This window comes from Martes martes, assembly GCF_963455335.1.
Source record: "Martes martes genome assembly, chromosome: 12".
Lineage (NCBI taxonomy): Eukaryota > Metazoa > Chordata > Mammalia > Carnivora > Mustelidae > Martes > Martes martes.
Genome location: NC_137900.1, coordinates 82,740,125 through 82,754,288, shown reverse-complemented (window position 1 = coordinate 82,754,288; position 14,164 = coordinate 82,740,125). Strand labels below are relative to the sequence as shown.

The window sequence follows — 14,164 nt, the reverse complement described above, 5'->3', positions numbered from 1 at the left end:
AATAAAAATCCCTATTTTGAGCTGGCCCCCGCCTTCCTCCTCTTGAGCCTCATTTTATACTGTGCATCCCCTTACTTCCCTCCAGCCATTGTGACTTGTGACATTGTGACCATCTGCCTAGAATACTTCTCCCCTCCCTGATTACCTAGCCAACTCCTACTCATCTTTCAAGTCTCAGCCGAAAAGCCGTTTATTCAGCAAATCTTTTCCTAACTTCTCTTTCTTAGGAAGAATTAATTCCCTATACTTATATATTGGTTTTCATAACTGTGGTGTAGGTGTTTAGCTGTGTAATTATTTGTTTATCACTATCTTCACTGCTTGACTGTGAGCTCAGTAAGGACAGGGTTTGTGTCTTTCTGTTCACTGCGATATACCCGTTAATAAGAGTGTGCCTGCTCTGTAGTAAGTAGGTACTAGATGAAAGGATGAAATGTTTTCCTCCACCTCATACATACACCTGCCTTCATCTTTGGTAACACAGGAATGCAGCCTAGAGCAACAAAGTGAGTTCTTCTTTTAGACTTCTCTATCTAGGAAATATGAGCCATATCTGAAGCCAACTTATGTTAAACTTATGTGTCGATCTTTGTCCACAGGGCCACTCAGTTACCCAATTTTCTATTAATGGTTGTGCTGGCTAATAGAATTAGAATCCATAAGCCCTGGTACATGGTCTTAGTTAGTCTAAAGAGAAGGCAGTGCCACTTTGACAGGTGGAATTGTTTTCTCTTGGGCAATCAATGCGAGAGAGAGAGAGAGAGAGAGAGAGAACTCCTTCCTTTCTACCCTAATTTTAAATTTTGTATGGGTGTTCTTTCTTTTGGCTAATTATAAGCTTTCTCTCTCTCTTTTTAAAAAGATTTTATTTATTCACTTGAGAGAGAGACAGAGAGAGAGCATGAGCAGGGGAGAGAGGCAGAGGCAGCGGGAGAAGCAGACTTCCTGCTGAGCTGAGAGCCCAACATGGGGCTCTGTTCCAGGACCCTGGAATCACAACCTGAGCTGAAGGCAGACACTTAAGCATATGAGCCCCCCAGGCTCCCCAAGCTTTCTCTTCTTGACTAAAGTCAGAGTTTTATGTTGGAATTTGGAAACCGGATGGGTTTCCGGTTGGGTAACCGGATGGGTTATGTCCATAAACCATAGGTTTATGGGTTATGACATAAAAGGGAACTGTTATATAAGCAAGAGTTTTCATTTTCCATTTTCAATTTAATAAACCCTCATTGGGTGTATACTATATTTAAGACTCATGAAAAGGGTGGGAGGGGGAGACATTCAAAGATACATAGAGTACAGTCTTTTCTGTTTTCAAGGACCCCATACTCTGGTGAAGGAAATAATCAATTGACTATACTAAATGCTGTAATCAAAGTAGAAGCAAAGTGCTTCTGGTACATAAAGCTGGAGAGACCTCTGATTGGTAGAATGAGAGGTCCCCCACGGATATTGTTGGCAATGATGATGATGGTCTTGATGATGACTGCTTGTCCAACTATACCAGAAAGAAGCCTATTCTCTCCCTGCTGAGCAGGGAGCCTGCTTCCCCCTCTCCCTCTGCTGCTCCCCCTGCCTGTGCTCTCTCTCCTTCTCTCACTGTCTGTCAAATAAATAAATTCTTAAAAAAAGAAAGAAAGAAAGAAAGAAAGAAGACTACTCTAACTTAAATGCTAAAATTGCCTCTTTGTTTTTATTTTCAGTGATGCCACATTTTTCAGTCTCAATAGAACCAGAAAAGAATTTCATTAGCTATAAGGACTTTAATGATTTTGAAATTACTATAAAAGCAAGGTAAGAATGTTGTTGTTTTTTTTCAGCTTTTCTAGCTAAATTGAGTGGCAAGTCTGGTTGGTGATAATTGCTTAAGTAGGAAGTGTGATTCCTTCCCCCCGCCCACACTTTACTGAGATATCACTGACATGTAACATTGTACAAGTTTAAAGTGTACAATGTGTTGACTTAATACACACATATATTGCTGTGATCTGTGATTTACTATGACTTTGGGATTGACTGAGGAGATATCAGGCCTATAGGTTATTTACTCGTTTCAATTTTCTCTGATTCTGATTTTAGCTTTTTTGGTTACTCAACAGCAAAAAAAAAAAAAAAAAAAAAAAAAAAATCTTAAAGTTTTAAGTCCAATGTGTACGTTAGGAATCAGCATGACTTAGGATACTGGGACTGAGATATGAAGCCTTTACTTCTTGTCACCTTTTAATGGCTTGAAAAAGCTACATGACTAATTCAAGACCCAACGCTTTAAAACAACAACCATTGACGAGGCAGCCGGGCCGTTCCACTGATCTGGGCCAGGCTGAATGTCAGCTGGGCTCACCTGTGTGCCTGCAATCAGTTGGCAGGTCACCTGGGGCCTGGCTGGTCTAGGGAGGTCTTACTCACATGTCTGACAGTTGACTAAAGCGACAAAGACAGGTGGACTCTGTGTATCTCTCATCATCCAGGAGATTAGCCTGTAGTAGCAGCAATGCCCACGGAAAGAATATGGAAGCATGAAAGTCCTCTTGAGGTCTAAGCTTAGGACTCACTCACCGTCACTTCTACCACATTCATTTGTCCAAATCAAGTTATAAGACTAGCCCACAGGAAACCAGATTCCCTTCATACCTTTCATCTGCAAGGAGCTACAAAAGTGGTGGATTTAAGGGGCAGTGGAGAACTGGAGTTAGTTTTGTAAGCAATCTCCTGCAAAAACACAGGTCATTTAAAAATGACAATATAGGGCACCTGGGTGGATCAGTCAGTTAAGCAACCCCTTAGGTCATGATCGTGGAGTCCCAGGAGGGAGTCCTGCACTGAGCTCCCTGCTTCTCCCTCTGACCTTCCCGCCTCTCGTGCTCTCTCTTTCTCTCAAATAAATAAATAAAATCTTTTAAAAAATAAAAATAAAAATGGCCATATGATGTAGTTATTAGTAACAATAACCAATTTATATAATGGAATGTGTTGGGCATTTTTCTAAGTACTCTGTATATATTAGCGCACTTAATCTTTATGAAATCTCTGTGAGGCAGATACTATTTCTGTCTCCATATGACAAATACAAAATCAGAGGTACATAAATATTAATTTATGTGCCCAAGATCACACAGCTAGTAAGTTATGTGGCATGTCTGGTTTCAGAATTCAGGCCCTCAGTACTACCCTATACTGCCTTTCTTACTAGCATTTATTCCTAAGATGGAGTGTTACTTAGTCTAAACCAACGCAAAGGCTCATTTAACAGAGAATTCTAGAAACTGACTTCTTTTAAGGGAAACACTTAATTTATTTGTTCAGACTATGGACAAGGAAGATTAGCTCTTGCTACAGTGTTTTTTGTTATGCAGGAAATTTTCTTTAGCCTCACTTTAATTCCAAACTAAAAAGGAAATATGCAGTTATAATGTTTAAAAAAGAACTTATATTACAATGAGATTGGGCATGCTGCTTTTAAAGATGTAAAAGAAAATAGGGAACTGAGCCCCACTGATATCAAATCATTAAGGAAGCAGTGTATCCTGGTCCTGGACCTGAGAGGTCTTTTGATCTCCCCAAGATCTGTTTTTTTCATTTAACACAGAGTAATAAATATCTACACTTTGGTTTTATTTTTATAGCTTTAAGAGGATGAAATGCAATAGTGGATGGAAGACACTTGAAAGTGTATCAAATGCTTTATGTAATTTTAAATTGTTACATTAGATCTGAATTTTATTGTTGTAACCATGTTAGCAAAATAATTTTATGGTATTATTGTTTGGCAGATATTTTTATAATAAAGTTGTCACCGAAGCTGACGTTTTTATCACTTTTGGAATAAGAGACAACTTAATAGATGATCAAAAAGAAATGATGCAAAAAGCATTGCAAAACAAAATGGTAAGATGTTAAGATGGGTTCACTTGTATCTAAAGACACATCTGGAAGGCTGGAGAAAAGTCACTTCCAAATCATCTAGTCCAACCCCTCATTTTACATAGGTGTGGAAATCAAAACTAAGATGCTCCCTTGGCTTCTTCTGGTCCTCAGGATAAAGTCCACTGTCCATGACATCAGTCTCCCTCGCCAGCCTATCTCGTGCCCTGTTTCCTCTCCCTGGCGCTGGTCACTCCAGTTCCTGGAACTTATACTAGTCTCTCTTGCCTCCAGGTGCTTGCAATGCCTCTGCTTCTACTCGGGAATGCTCTTTCCCTTGGTCCCTTCTGCCTGTTTGTTCCCTGGCTAATTCCTTCTCAAAGTCTCAGTGTTAGCTCCCTATCTCTGGGAAGTCTCCCCGACTCCCGTAAACTAGGTTGGCTACCCCTGCCAGGTGCTCCCTTAGGTCTTGAGCCTCCCTTAGTGGAGTGTGTTTCATATTTTATTACAGTGGTTCCCAACCAGAGACATTGTTTACCCCCAAGGAGACATTTAGCAATGTTCAGGAACATTTGTGGTTGTTACAACAGGGAAGGAGGGTGCCACTAGCATTTAGTAAAAGAGGCCAGGATGCTGCCAAACTTCTGCAATGCACTGAGCAAGTCCCAGCAACAAACAATTCCCCTGTCCAAATGTCAATAGTGCTAACACTGAGAAACCCTTTTTTATTGCAATTATCATTCTCTACACCAACCTTTCTGTGGATCTTAATTTTTCCCATTATATGCCCAGAGCCAACCTGAGTCCAGGCAAAGAGTAGGCGCTCTATAAATATTTGTGAGTGAATGAATTCACTGGGAAGTTATTTGTCTACAGTTAAGGGTTAGTGGTTGCCAGAGCTCAGATTAGAGCCCTGATTCCCTTTTCCTTGTTCAGTGTTCTTGACGTTATGCCTCAGATGATAAGGACTCCTGCCATTCTGCTCCCTCTTGCATATTTATGTGGTTTGTATCATCAGTTATTCAGCCTAAGCTTTTCCAAAGAGTTTTATTTATCCAAGATATAAAGCAGACACCTCTTTTTACTGTAAGATTCTATGCTGGACGCTGAGTTATGAAGGCAAATAAGACAAAAATCCCTGGCCTCAAGCTACTCAATTTTAGAAGAAAAAAATAAGGCAAAATCTATTTTACTGTTGTGGTTAATAATTAAATATTATAATATGACTTAACTCCATCTCCCTCTCTCCATTGTGTGTTTTTAAATTACTGGTCCAGTATGTAAGCAGTGAGGTACAAATTAAATATCATAAAACCCAACAAACTCTCAGGAGCAAAAGTAAGCTGGAGAGCAGGCCCCAAAGTTGGAAGATGACTCAGAGATCGGGGAAAGGAACGTTTGTCAGCTAGTGCAAAAAAGACCTGTTGAACCACGTAATGTTTACGACTCTTCCTATACATCTAGACCCATAAGTTAGAAAATAACATTCTGGGCTTATTTGTAGACTTAATCATTCACTCTCCTGGTGACAATAGATCATTCCTCTCATAGTTGCTTTCTACTTAGAAAGCTAGTAAAGCCAGGTTTTGTTAATTTTTCTCTGTTAACTTCCCTGAAATACCTCTTTCATTTTCCGCTTTTAAAAAGTTGATAAATGGAGTTGCTCAAATCACATTTAACTCTGAAACGGCGATCAAAGAACTGTCCTATGGCGGTCTGGAAGATTTAAACAACAAGTACCTTTACATTGGTGTAACAGTCATAGAGTCAGCAGGTAAGGTTTTTTGTTTTTTAATTTCTCTTGAACACTATTTAGACTGCATACTAAAAGTGTAAACAATTTCTGTAATTCTTTTGTATTTTATTTTCTTTCTTAGTTAAATTTTACTTTTCATATCATTAAAAACTGAGATTAGAGTAGAGCTCTCCCACACTCTAGTCATTGGGTCTCTATCACCCCTAGTGCAAAATGGGATAGCATCTGCCCAATCGATATTGATATCCTGATATCTGGCTTCAACAGCTAGAACCCCAGTGTTCTTACCTGGTAAGAATAAAAATCTAAATGATATTATATATGTAAAAATGTTTGATAAAGTACTATGCAAATGAAAGATACTGCATTATCATTTAGTCTCCTTACCTGTACAGTGATGGAGTTGAACTAAAACCTCTTTAAAGCCCCTTTTAGCTCTAATATTCAGGAATTCTATCTAAAATTGGAGGTAATGTTTCTAAAATGGGGGCCGTAATTACATATACCTCATAGGGCTGTGGTGAGGATTGGAGAGTCAATAGATGCAAAATACTTAAATCAGTACACGTCACATAGTGAGAACTATATAAGTGTTAGCCCCTCTCCTCCCCCTTCCCCTCTACCTCCTTTTTTCTTTCCTCTTCCTTCTTCCTCCTCTTCTCCTTCCTCCTCCCCATCTACCTCCTCCTCCACCTCTTCCTCCTCCTCTTCCTCCCCCCCTCCTCCCCCATTCTCCTCCTTCTCCTCCTCCTTCTTTTCTTCTTCCTACCTACTACTTTCTTAGCATCCTTAAAATTTTATCTAATTCTCTCAACCCAACTCCAGTGGTTTTTAATGGTTATTAATTATGACTCCAAATTAGGTCAATTTGTCTTACTTCTGGTGTCTTGATTAGTAATATTCTTTATATTTTCAGGTTTATAGTGAACCCTTAAACTAACTTGAACAATTTAACCACACCAGTCTTTTTTTTTTTTTAATAAAATGAGAGTTAGACAAGATGACTCTTAATGTTCCTTCCTCTTCTTTAAATTTTTCTTCAAGGGTCATAGAATGAAGTATCGAGATGATTATTCAGTTATTGAGTACCTTGTATATATAAGATGATCAATAGGTATTAGAGAATGATGCTCCTTGCCCAAGATATTATTTTTTGCATTATTTTAACTATCTTTTTTACTTTTACTTTTTCTCAATTTATTTCAAATAAATTCCATTTAATCAATATTTGTGAGATATTCAAAGAGTATTGCTAAACATACAGGCTTACAAATATGGATAACATATAATCCCAGCACTCAAGTGGCTTACAGCATCAGCTGTAAGACAGGTAAACAAAGGATTTTGTTATAAGCAGGAATTCTCTTTGTGCTCTAATAAGCAAAGTACTTGATGCTACTGATCTCCAGAGGAAGGTGAGCTCCCAGGTGACTGTTGAGCGACCACATACAGTGTCCTGAAGACAGTCTTGGAGGATGAGTAGGGTTTTGAGGCAAGGATGGTAGATGGGAGAGAAATGGGACACCCTCCATAGAGGGGATGTACCAAAGGTAGAAGGCAAGACTTGATCTTTGAGATTATCCAGTTGATTATCCAGTTGGCTGAAGTATAGTATATATATAGAGAGAGATGTGTTAGGGATGAATACTGGAAAGGAGTTTAGGGATACTGGAGCTTTGTGCGTTACTGGGCTCCCACTAGTGGACTCTCAGGGCTCCCGTCACCTCAAGCACTCTTCTTCTGTCTTACCCAGTTCTGTCTGTATCACGTGCTCTACAGGTGAAACCCTGTAAAGCTTAGTGTCTAGTCCTTTCCTTCTCTCCATAACCCCTTGTACATATTCAACTGAAACTCAGTGGACAAAAAGTGGTGTCCCTTCCACACACTCCTCCTCAGTCCAACCATAAGGGGTGACTCTATATACAAGCCTTGGATGTAAGGCTTTGGAAATTCCCAAGGTCTAAAATTTTCTCTGCACTTTTCCTTTGAACCAAGACCCAGGTCCTACTTACTCCTGATGAATGAATGCAGGAATGGGGCCCGTGAATGAATAAGTCTATGGAGACACGCACAGGTAAACTAGATCCCCATACCGAGTGGTATAATCCTCGATGTGATGCATGTCATTTCTTTAGGTGGATTTTCTGAAGAGGCTGAAATTCCTGGCATCAGATATGTCCTCTCTCCCTACAAACTGAATTTGGTTGCTACTCCTCTTTTCTTGAAGCCTGGGATTCCATATTCTATCAAGGTAAATGAAAGAATATTGCTAAATATGGTTATCTTTTTCTGTTTACAAAAACCCTGAGGGTGTCAAACAGGGGAGGGATGCTGGAAAAGGGAATCACAGAGAAAACTCACCTGTTGGTTTGTGGAGAGGGGGTTGGTTGTGGATGTGGAGCGGAGGTAGGAAACTGCAGGCCAGCTTCAGCCTCAGGAGTGATTTCAACGCTTAGAGCAACCTTTAGGCATTCCCTTAAAAAGCATTGCATTAAATTATATGTAGATAAAACACCATAAGTCTGTAGTTTTAAAAAACATTAACATTTAATATTATTTGGTGACATGTTCTTCAGAAGTCTTAAGACAGGAATATCATTCCTTGAAAATAAAACCCCTTTCTCTCACCATTTTTTTTACTTCCTGTGTCATCTTTGTTTGCATTCCTGTGCTTTTCAGTCTGCCCCTGTGGTCCTTGGCAGTTAACTCTGTCTCATGTCCTCTATCCGTACCATTCTCCATTCTTTCCATTTTGGCTCCCTAGGTCCTTGCCTGTCTGTTCTCTCTGTTCTCTGTCTTTTTTTTTCTTCTTCTTCTTCCTCCTTCCCTTTTAATATTTTCTCTCCTCCCTCCCCTTTTCCTTTTTTAAAATGCTCACAGTATAGTGTTAATATGTTCATTTGACTTTCTAATTATATTTTATTTACTGTCATATATTTTGTTATGTGTAATACATGTTATATTATATTTTTAAGATGGAAATTTTTGTTCCCTACTTTAACTTTGAAAGCTAGAACAGAGTGTTTTATTTTAACTTAGAAAGCTAGAATGGAATGTTTTATTTTTTTATTCTTTAAAAATGTGTTGCTTTTTAACAACTATTATATAGCTTTAGAGTAAAATGTGTTTTATTAACTTTAAATTGGTGTCTGCCTTTTATGATGAATTTTAGGAGACTAATGAGTGGAGGTTAAAAGCACATTTTATGATAAGGGCATTCTCCACATGATGTCGAACGATAAAGATGTAAATATTACTTTATCTGTACTTTTAGTCTCACGCTCTGTCTTTATGATGGCAAATTATCTGGTCTATTTAATAAAATAGATTAATTTTTTTAAGGTTTTGCTTTTAAAAATCAACTTTGGTATAATTAAAATGTACTTAATACTTACTGTCTTAAGAGAGTGACTTAAATAGCCACTGGTTTTAAGAAGAAAAGAGTTGCCAAGCTAAGGCAAGCTTTGGACATGCTTGTAGCTTCTTTCATAAGTATAAATATGTTACAATATATGTTATTATAGGGTACATATGATGATTTATGGTATATTGTAGATAATACATAATAATATATAATAAAGTGCCACAAATATAATAGTATTATATTGAATATATCTATATTATTTTAAAATATTTTCTATAATTTCTATCACATATAAAAATAAAATAACATAAAGCATATCTTAAGATTTTATTTATTTATTTGACAGACAGATCACAAGTAGGCAGAGAGGCAGGCAGAGAGAGAAGGGAGGAAGCAGGCTCCCCACCCAGCAGAGAGCCCGATGTGGGGCTCGATCCCAGGACGCCGGGACCATGACCCGAGCCGAAGGCAGGGGCTTTAACCCACTGAGCCCCCCAGGTGCCCCATATAAAGCATATCTTTGTTGAAATTATGTGTGGCCACATGCATGGCAATGAGAGGTAGAGAGAGGTTAGGAGGGAAAAAAAGATGAATTTATTGTTTGTCGTGTCTAAGAAAATTATTCCCAAATGTGATTGCCTTATTTTCTCCTTTATCCAGTTCTAAACACACTGAAGAGTCACAGAAGTTAGGTAGCGGAAGATCTTATCACATCTACTTAATAGACTTAGTAGAATGATATTTATGTCCTGAGTCTGCTTGATGTACAGGGAATCCATTAGAAAATGACATTACTAAATAGAACCAAACCTTCCTCCAAGCTAAGAACATGCTTCTCTTTACTAAAGTAAAAATGAATGATTTATACTTTTGTGGGGAAGAATAAAAATTATTTCAGAATTGTTCTGCTTTTTAAAAAAGGTAGTGATGAACTGCTGAAATGGATTTGGACTATTCTGACAAACAGGTGCAGGTTAAGGATTCGCTGGACCAGTTGGTAGGAGGGGTCCCGGTGACCCTGAGTGCACACACCTTTGATGTAAACCAAGAGATGTCTGACTTGGAGCCAAGGAAAGAAGTAACACGTTCCAGTAATGGAGTAGCATCATTTGTGCTTAATCTTCCAGCTGGAGCAACGGTGCTCGAGTTTAACGTAAGCTGAATTCTCCTGTTGAATTTCTAGGACAGCGTGTGCTTTTGACTGTGTGTTTTGGCTAGAGTGCCCAACAGATGTGGCAGATTTTAAATGTGAGTCCAGAGAACAGATTCACAATTTTGCATCCAAAAACATAAGAACCAGAGGCAATATGCTAATCCATTGAATGGTCCTTGAGGAAGATTGATCTATCATTTTTTATTTGGGAATTAATTATTTTCTCTTATGTTAGTAAGACTCCATTAGAATCTAGAAGCTTCAGAATAGGTACATCAGTGGAAGCCAGTGGTAGAAATATTCTCCCCCTCACCCGGACTTTTTATCTTTTTTCGGGGACACAAAAGGGTCAAACACAGAAGCCTCCTTTTTTCATAACTGCATAAACAACTCTAACTTCGAGCTCAGTTAATAGGCTTCTCTCCCAGCAAATACTGCTTAAGTTCCCAATCCCAAATAAAAAAATGAGTTAAGTTAATAATGCACATCAATGACTGCAGCATGAACACATTCACTGTCATCTGCTAAGCACTTATGGAATATTGAGAGATTTGTGTAGAACACATTTACCACCCAGTTAGCTCCATGAGTTAGAGAATATACTCTTTGTTATTTTGCAGCTGGGGAAAGAGAGGGGACTTCTAACCTCTCTTGTGATTAAATAACTTCTCTAGAGTTAACAAATGGAGGCCCTGGGAGGCAAACCAATGCCTACCTCACTCCAGAGCATGAGCTAGTACCCCCTTTGCTGTCAAAAGTAAATACTGCTGCCAAGATACCATTTCTGCCCCATTCCATATTTATAAGTACACCTCTGTGCCACTACTTCACGTTAAAACTGGACCAGAGAGTCTGTGTGATGTTCATTTACAACTCTTGTCCCCAGTCCTCAAGACCTTCCTACAACTACCCTTCTCTTACCCTGCCAACCCATAAGAAGAGGAGTCCCCAGATTGCCAAGACGTTTCAGGAAGGGTGCTGATATTTGTTCTGGGAGCATCTTTCCCTCTTCACTTCACCAGACTTTCCCACCATAGCTCATAATCCCATGTTATTCCAATTATTGTCCTGAGTCTGGTAAAGTTACTTGATACCACAGCTGTACAAACAGTGGAGTAATGGAGTCTTTTTTTCCTTTAGCATTGGTGTTGTGAAATTTAGAAACTTATAAGGCAAAGAAAGAAATTTAAAAGGTATTTTTCACAGAAAATATTTCATCACAGTCCACATATCTTTTTGAAATTTTCCTTTTCAGGTCAGGACTGATGACCCAGATCTTCCAGAAGAAAATCAGGCCAGCAGAGATTACCAAGCAGTATCATATTCATCTCTTAGCCAAAGTTACCTTTATATTGACTGGATTGACAACTATAAAGCTTTGCAAGTGGGAGGATATCTGAATATTATTGTTACCCCCAGAAGTCCATACATTGACAAAATAACTCACTATAATTACTTGGTAAGTACAGTAATGATAGATTTACATCTGTCTATTCCCCTATCTGAATATCTCTCTTTGTTAACAGAGGAACATGAGAATGATCCCTCACATTTGTTTTTACAAAGCACTTCCAAGAACATAATCAAATTTGATAATCAATTTTTCAAAAACCTCTGAGATGGGCCATGATTTCATGACCATTTCCTAGATGATGAAACTGAGGAACAGACAGGTTAAGAAGCTTACTGTGGTCACTCAGCTTGGAAGAGGAAGATTTCGATTTGAACTGGGAACCTCTGACTCCTTGTCTGATACACCTTTCACTAAGGAGAGACTAATTACTCCGTAGAGAGAGCCTGGTTAAGTTCTCGCATTACTTCTGCCCTATTTCATGGCCAAAGATACATGCCTAGACCTATTTCAAATATACACATTTCATTGGCATACAAGGGGGCCCCAAATCCTGCTCTTAAGAGTTGAGTCATACGATTCCTACTCCAATTCTATGGTTTAGCAACATCCCTATTACTTCGCTTATATTAAACAACGGTGACCAATCAAGCCTGTGGGTAGAACCTAGGACTGAAGGTAAGAAAAAGGTTAAGGGCTTCCTAACAATTGTCAAAGAAATGGGATGTGTTATTCTGATGGCTAGGCCAAACAGGTGGTGAAGGCTTTTTCAACATTTTTGAGGAAGAAATTAAAAAATAAATGAGAAGCACAGATATCATAGTGACTGATGAAGAGTTATGGGCCTGTATAGGGACTATGTAACAAAACCATGTATGAAGTCCTGCTGTCCAAGGACAATTTAAGCGAACTTTGAGGACATTTTGGCTTCATTTGTAACCTTTTTTTTTTTTTTAAACCATATGCCTCCAGTTTAGAACCTAATCTCTGGCTTTAAAACTTAATGCCCAAATAATATGCACTCCTCTTACTCATCTATTTTATCAATAAAATGAAAAAGATTAAAATAAAATGAAAGATTTTAGCAACAGTGTGATGACTTTAAGCAGATTTGGGGTTAAATATTAGCTCTCTGATTTCCTAGTTATGTGATTTTGAGCAAAATCAGTATGACATTTAGTTAATTCCTGAGCTCCAGTCCCTTTATCTCTCTGAACAATGGGGGTAGTTCATGCCCTGGTTCTTATGAGAAAGAAAGGAATTAAGTAAACATAAAAGGTCCTGACACATAATGGGCCCATGCTTAACTTTCTTTTTCTTTAATGTAATTTCTGCTCCAGTTCCAAGCTCCATCCTGAAGCAAATATTTTGTTTTTAATAGTTACTACTGCTGTTTTATTTTTAGATTTTATCCAGGGGCAAAATTGTTCACTTTGGCACAAGGGAGAAACTTCTAGATTCAACTTACCAAAACGTAAACATTCCAGTGACACAAGACATGGTTCCTTCTGCCCGTCTCCTGGTCTATTACATTGTCACAGGAGAGCAGACAGCAGAGTTAGTGTCTGACTCAGTCTGGTTGAATATTGAAGAAAAGTGTGGCAACCAACTCCAGGTGAGTCACAAATTGTGAGTCACTATCAAATTTTCTTCTGTGTAAAGGAGACTGTAAATGTAACTACTTGTAAAGGTTTGTCTCACCCAAATGAACTTTTCTTTTTCAAATGATCTTTTAGGTTCATCTGTCTCCAAAAGCAGTTGCATATTCTCCAGGCCAACGTGTATCTCTTGATATGGCAACAGAGTCAAATTCCTGGGTGGCTCTATCAGCAGTGGACCGTGCTATATATGGAGTCCAAAGGAGAGCCAAGAAGCCTCTGGAAAGAGTTAAGTAGTGCTTGGCCTTGGTTGCTGGTGCATGGGTGACTGTGCAATGCTTCACAAAGTATGGCTCTAGGGTAGGTTGTGGGGAAAAATTACAGAAAGACCAGGCCTGCTTTTCTGTAATATACTCAAAACAGTGGTTCTTAGAAAGGTAAGCCATCTCCTTGTTAGTCCCTAAAGCATAGATTTATCCTTTTTTGGTTTTCCAAGTATAGAGTTAAGCACTTTAAAAACATATGACCATGATGGCAATTATATTCATGGGACAAAAGTGCCATCGATTGGGAGAGTTTTGATATAGAAGAGCTGGGGACTTTATAGTAGCGGTGCAAGAGAAGCCTGGATAGGCAGCCTACTTTTTTTTTTCTAAGATTTTATTTATTTATTTGACAGAGAGATAGAGAAAGAGCACAAGTAGGCAGAGCGACAGGCAGAGGGAGAGGGAGAAGCAGGTTCCCCACTGAGGAGGGAGCCCAATGCGGGGCTCAATCCCAGGACCCTGAGATCATGACCTGAGCCTAAGACAGACACTTAATGACTGAGCAACCCACGCGCCCCTGGCAGCCTACTTTTTTTTTTTTTCCACTCTCTTTAAAATCTGTGGCACAAAAGAATGTAAAAATTATTCAATTCCCTTAAATTCCCATATATTTCCCTTAGGCCCTGCTACTATTATCTAGGCTTGAATCTCTTTGAATAAGAAAGAAAAAGCTAGGGGCGCCTGGGTGTCTCAGTGGGTTAAAGCCTCTGCCTTCGGCTCAGCCTTCGGCTCAGGTCATGATCCCAGGGTCCTGG

The 14,164-nt window shown here is 38.9% G+C and overlaps 1 protein-coding gene across 1 annotated transcript in view; it reads left to right on the top strand.

Annotated features, from left to right (window-relative positions):
- Nucleotides 1-14,164, top strand: part of C5 (complement C5) — an 84,781-nt gene that overhangs the window by 16,881 nt on the left and 53,736 nt on the right. The window contains exons 7-14 of the mRNA XM_080820137.1: nucleotides 1,704-1,794; nucleotides 3,771-3,885; nucleotides 5,509-5,635; nucleotides 7,753-7,868; nucleotides 9,949-10,134; nucleotides 11,390-11,593; nucleotides 12,891-13,100; nucleotides 13,222-13,371. Of these exons, the coding sequence (XP_080676263.1) occupies nucleotides 1,704-1,794; nucleotides 3,771-3,885; nucleotides 5,509-5,635; nucleotides 7,753-7,868; nucleotides 9,949-10,134; nucleotides 11,390-11,593; nucleotides 12,891-13,100; nucleotides 13,222-13,371 (1,199 nt within the window). The remainder of the gene's footprint in view (nucleotides 1-1,703; nucleotides 1,795-3,770; nucleotides 3,886-5,508; nucleotides 5,636-7,752; nucleotides 7,869-9,948; nucleotides 10,135-11,389; nucleotides 11,594-12,890; nucleotides 13,101-13,221; nucleotides 13,372-14,164) is intronic.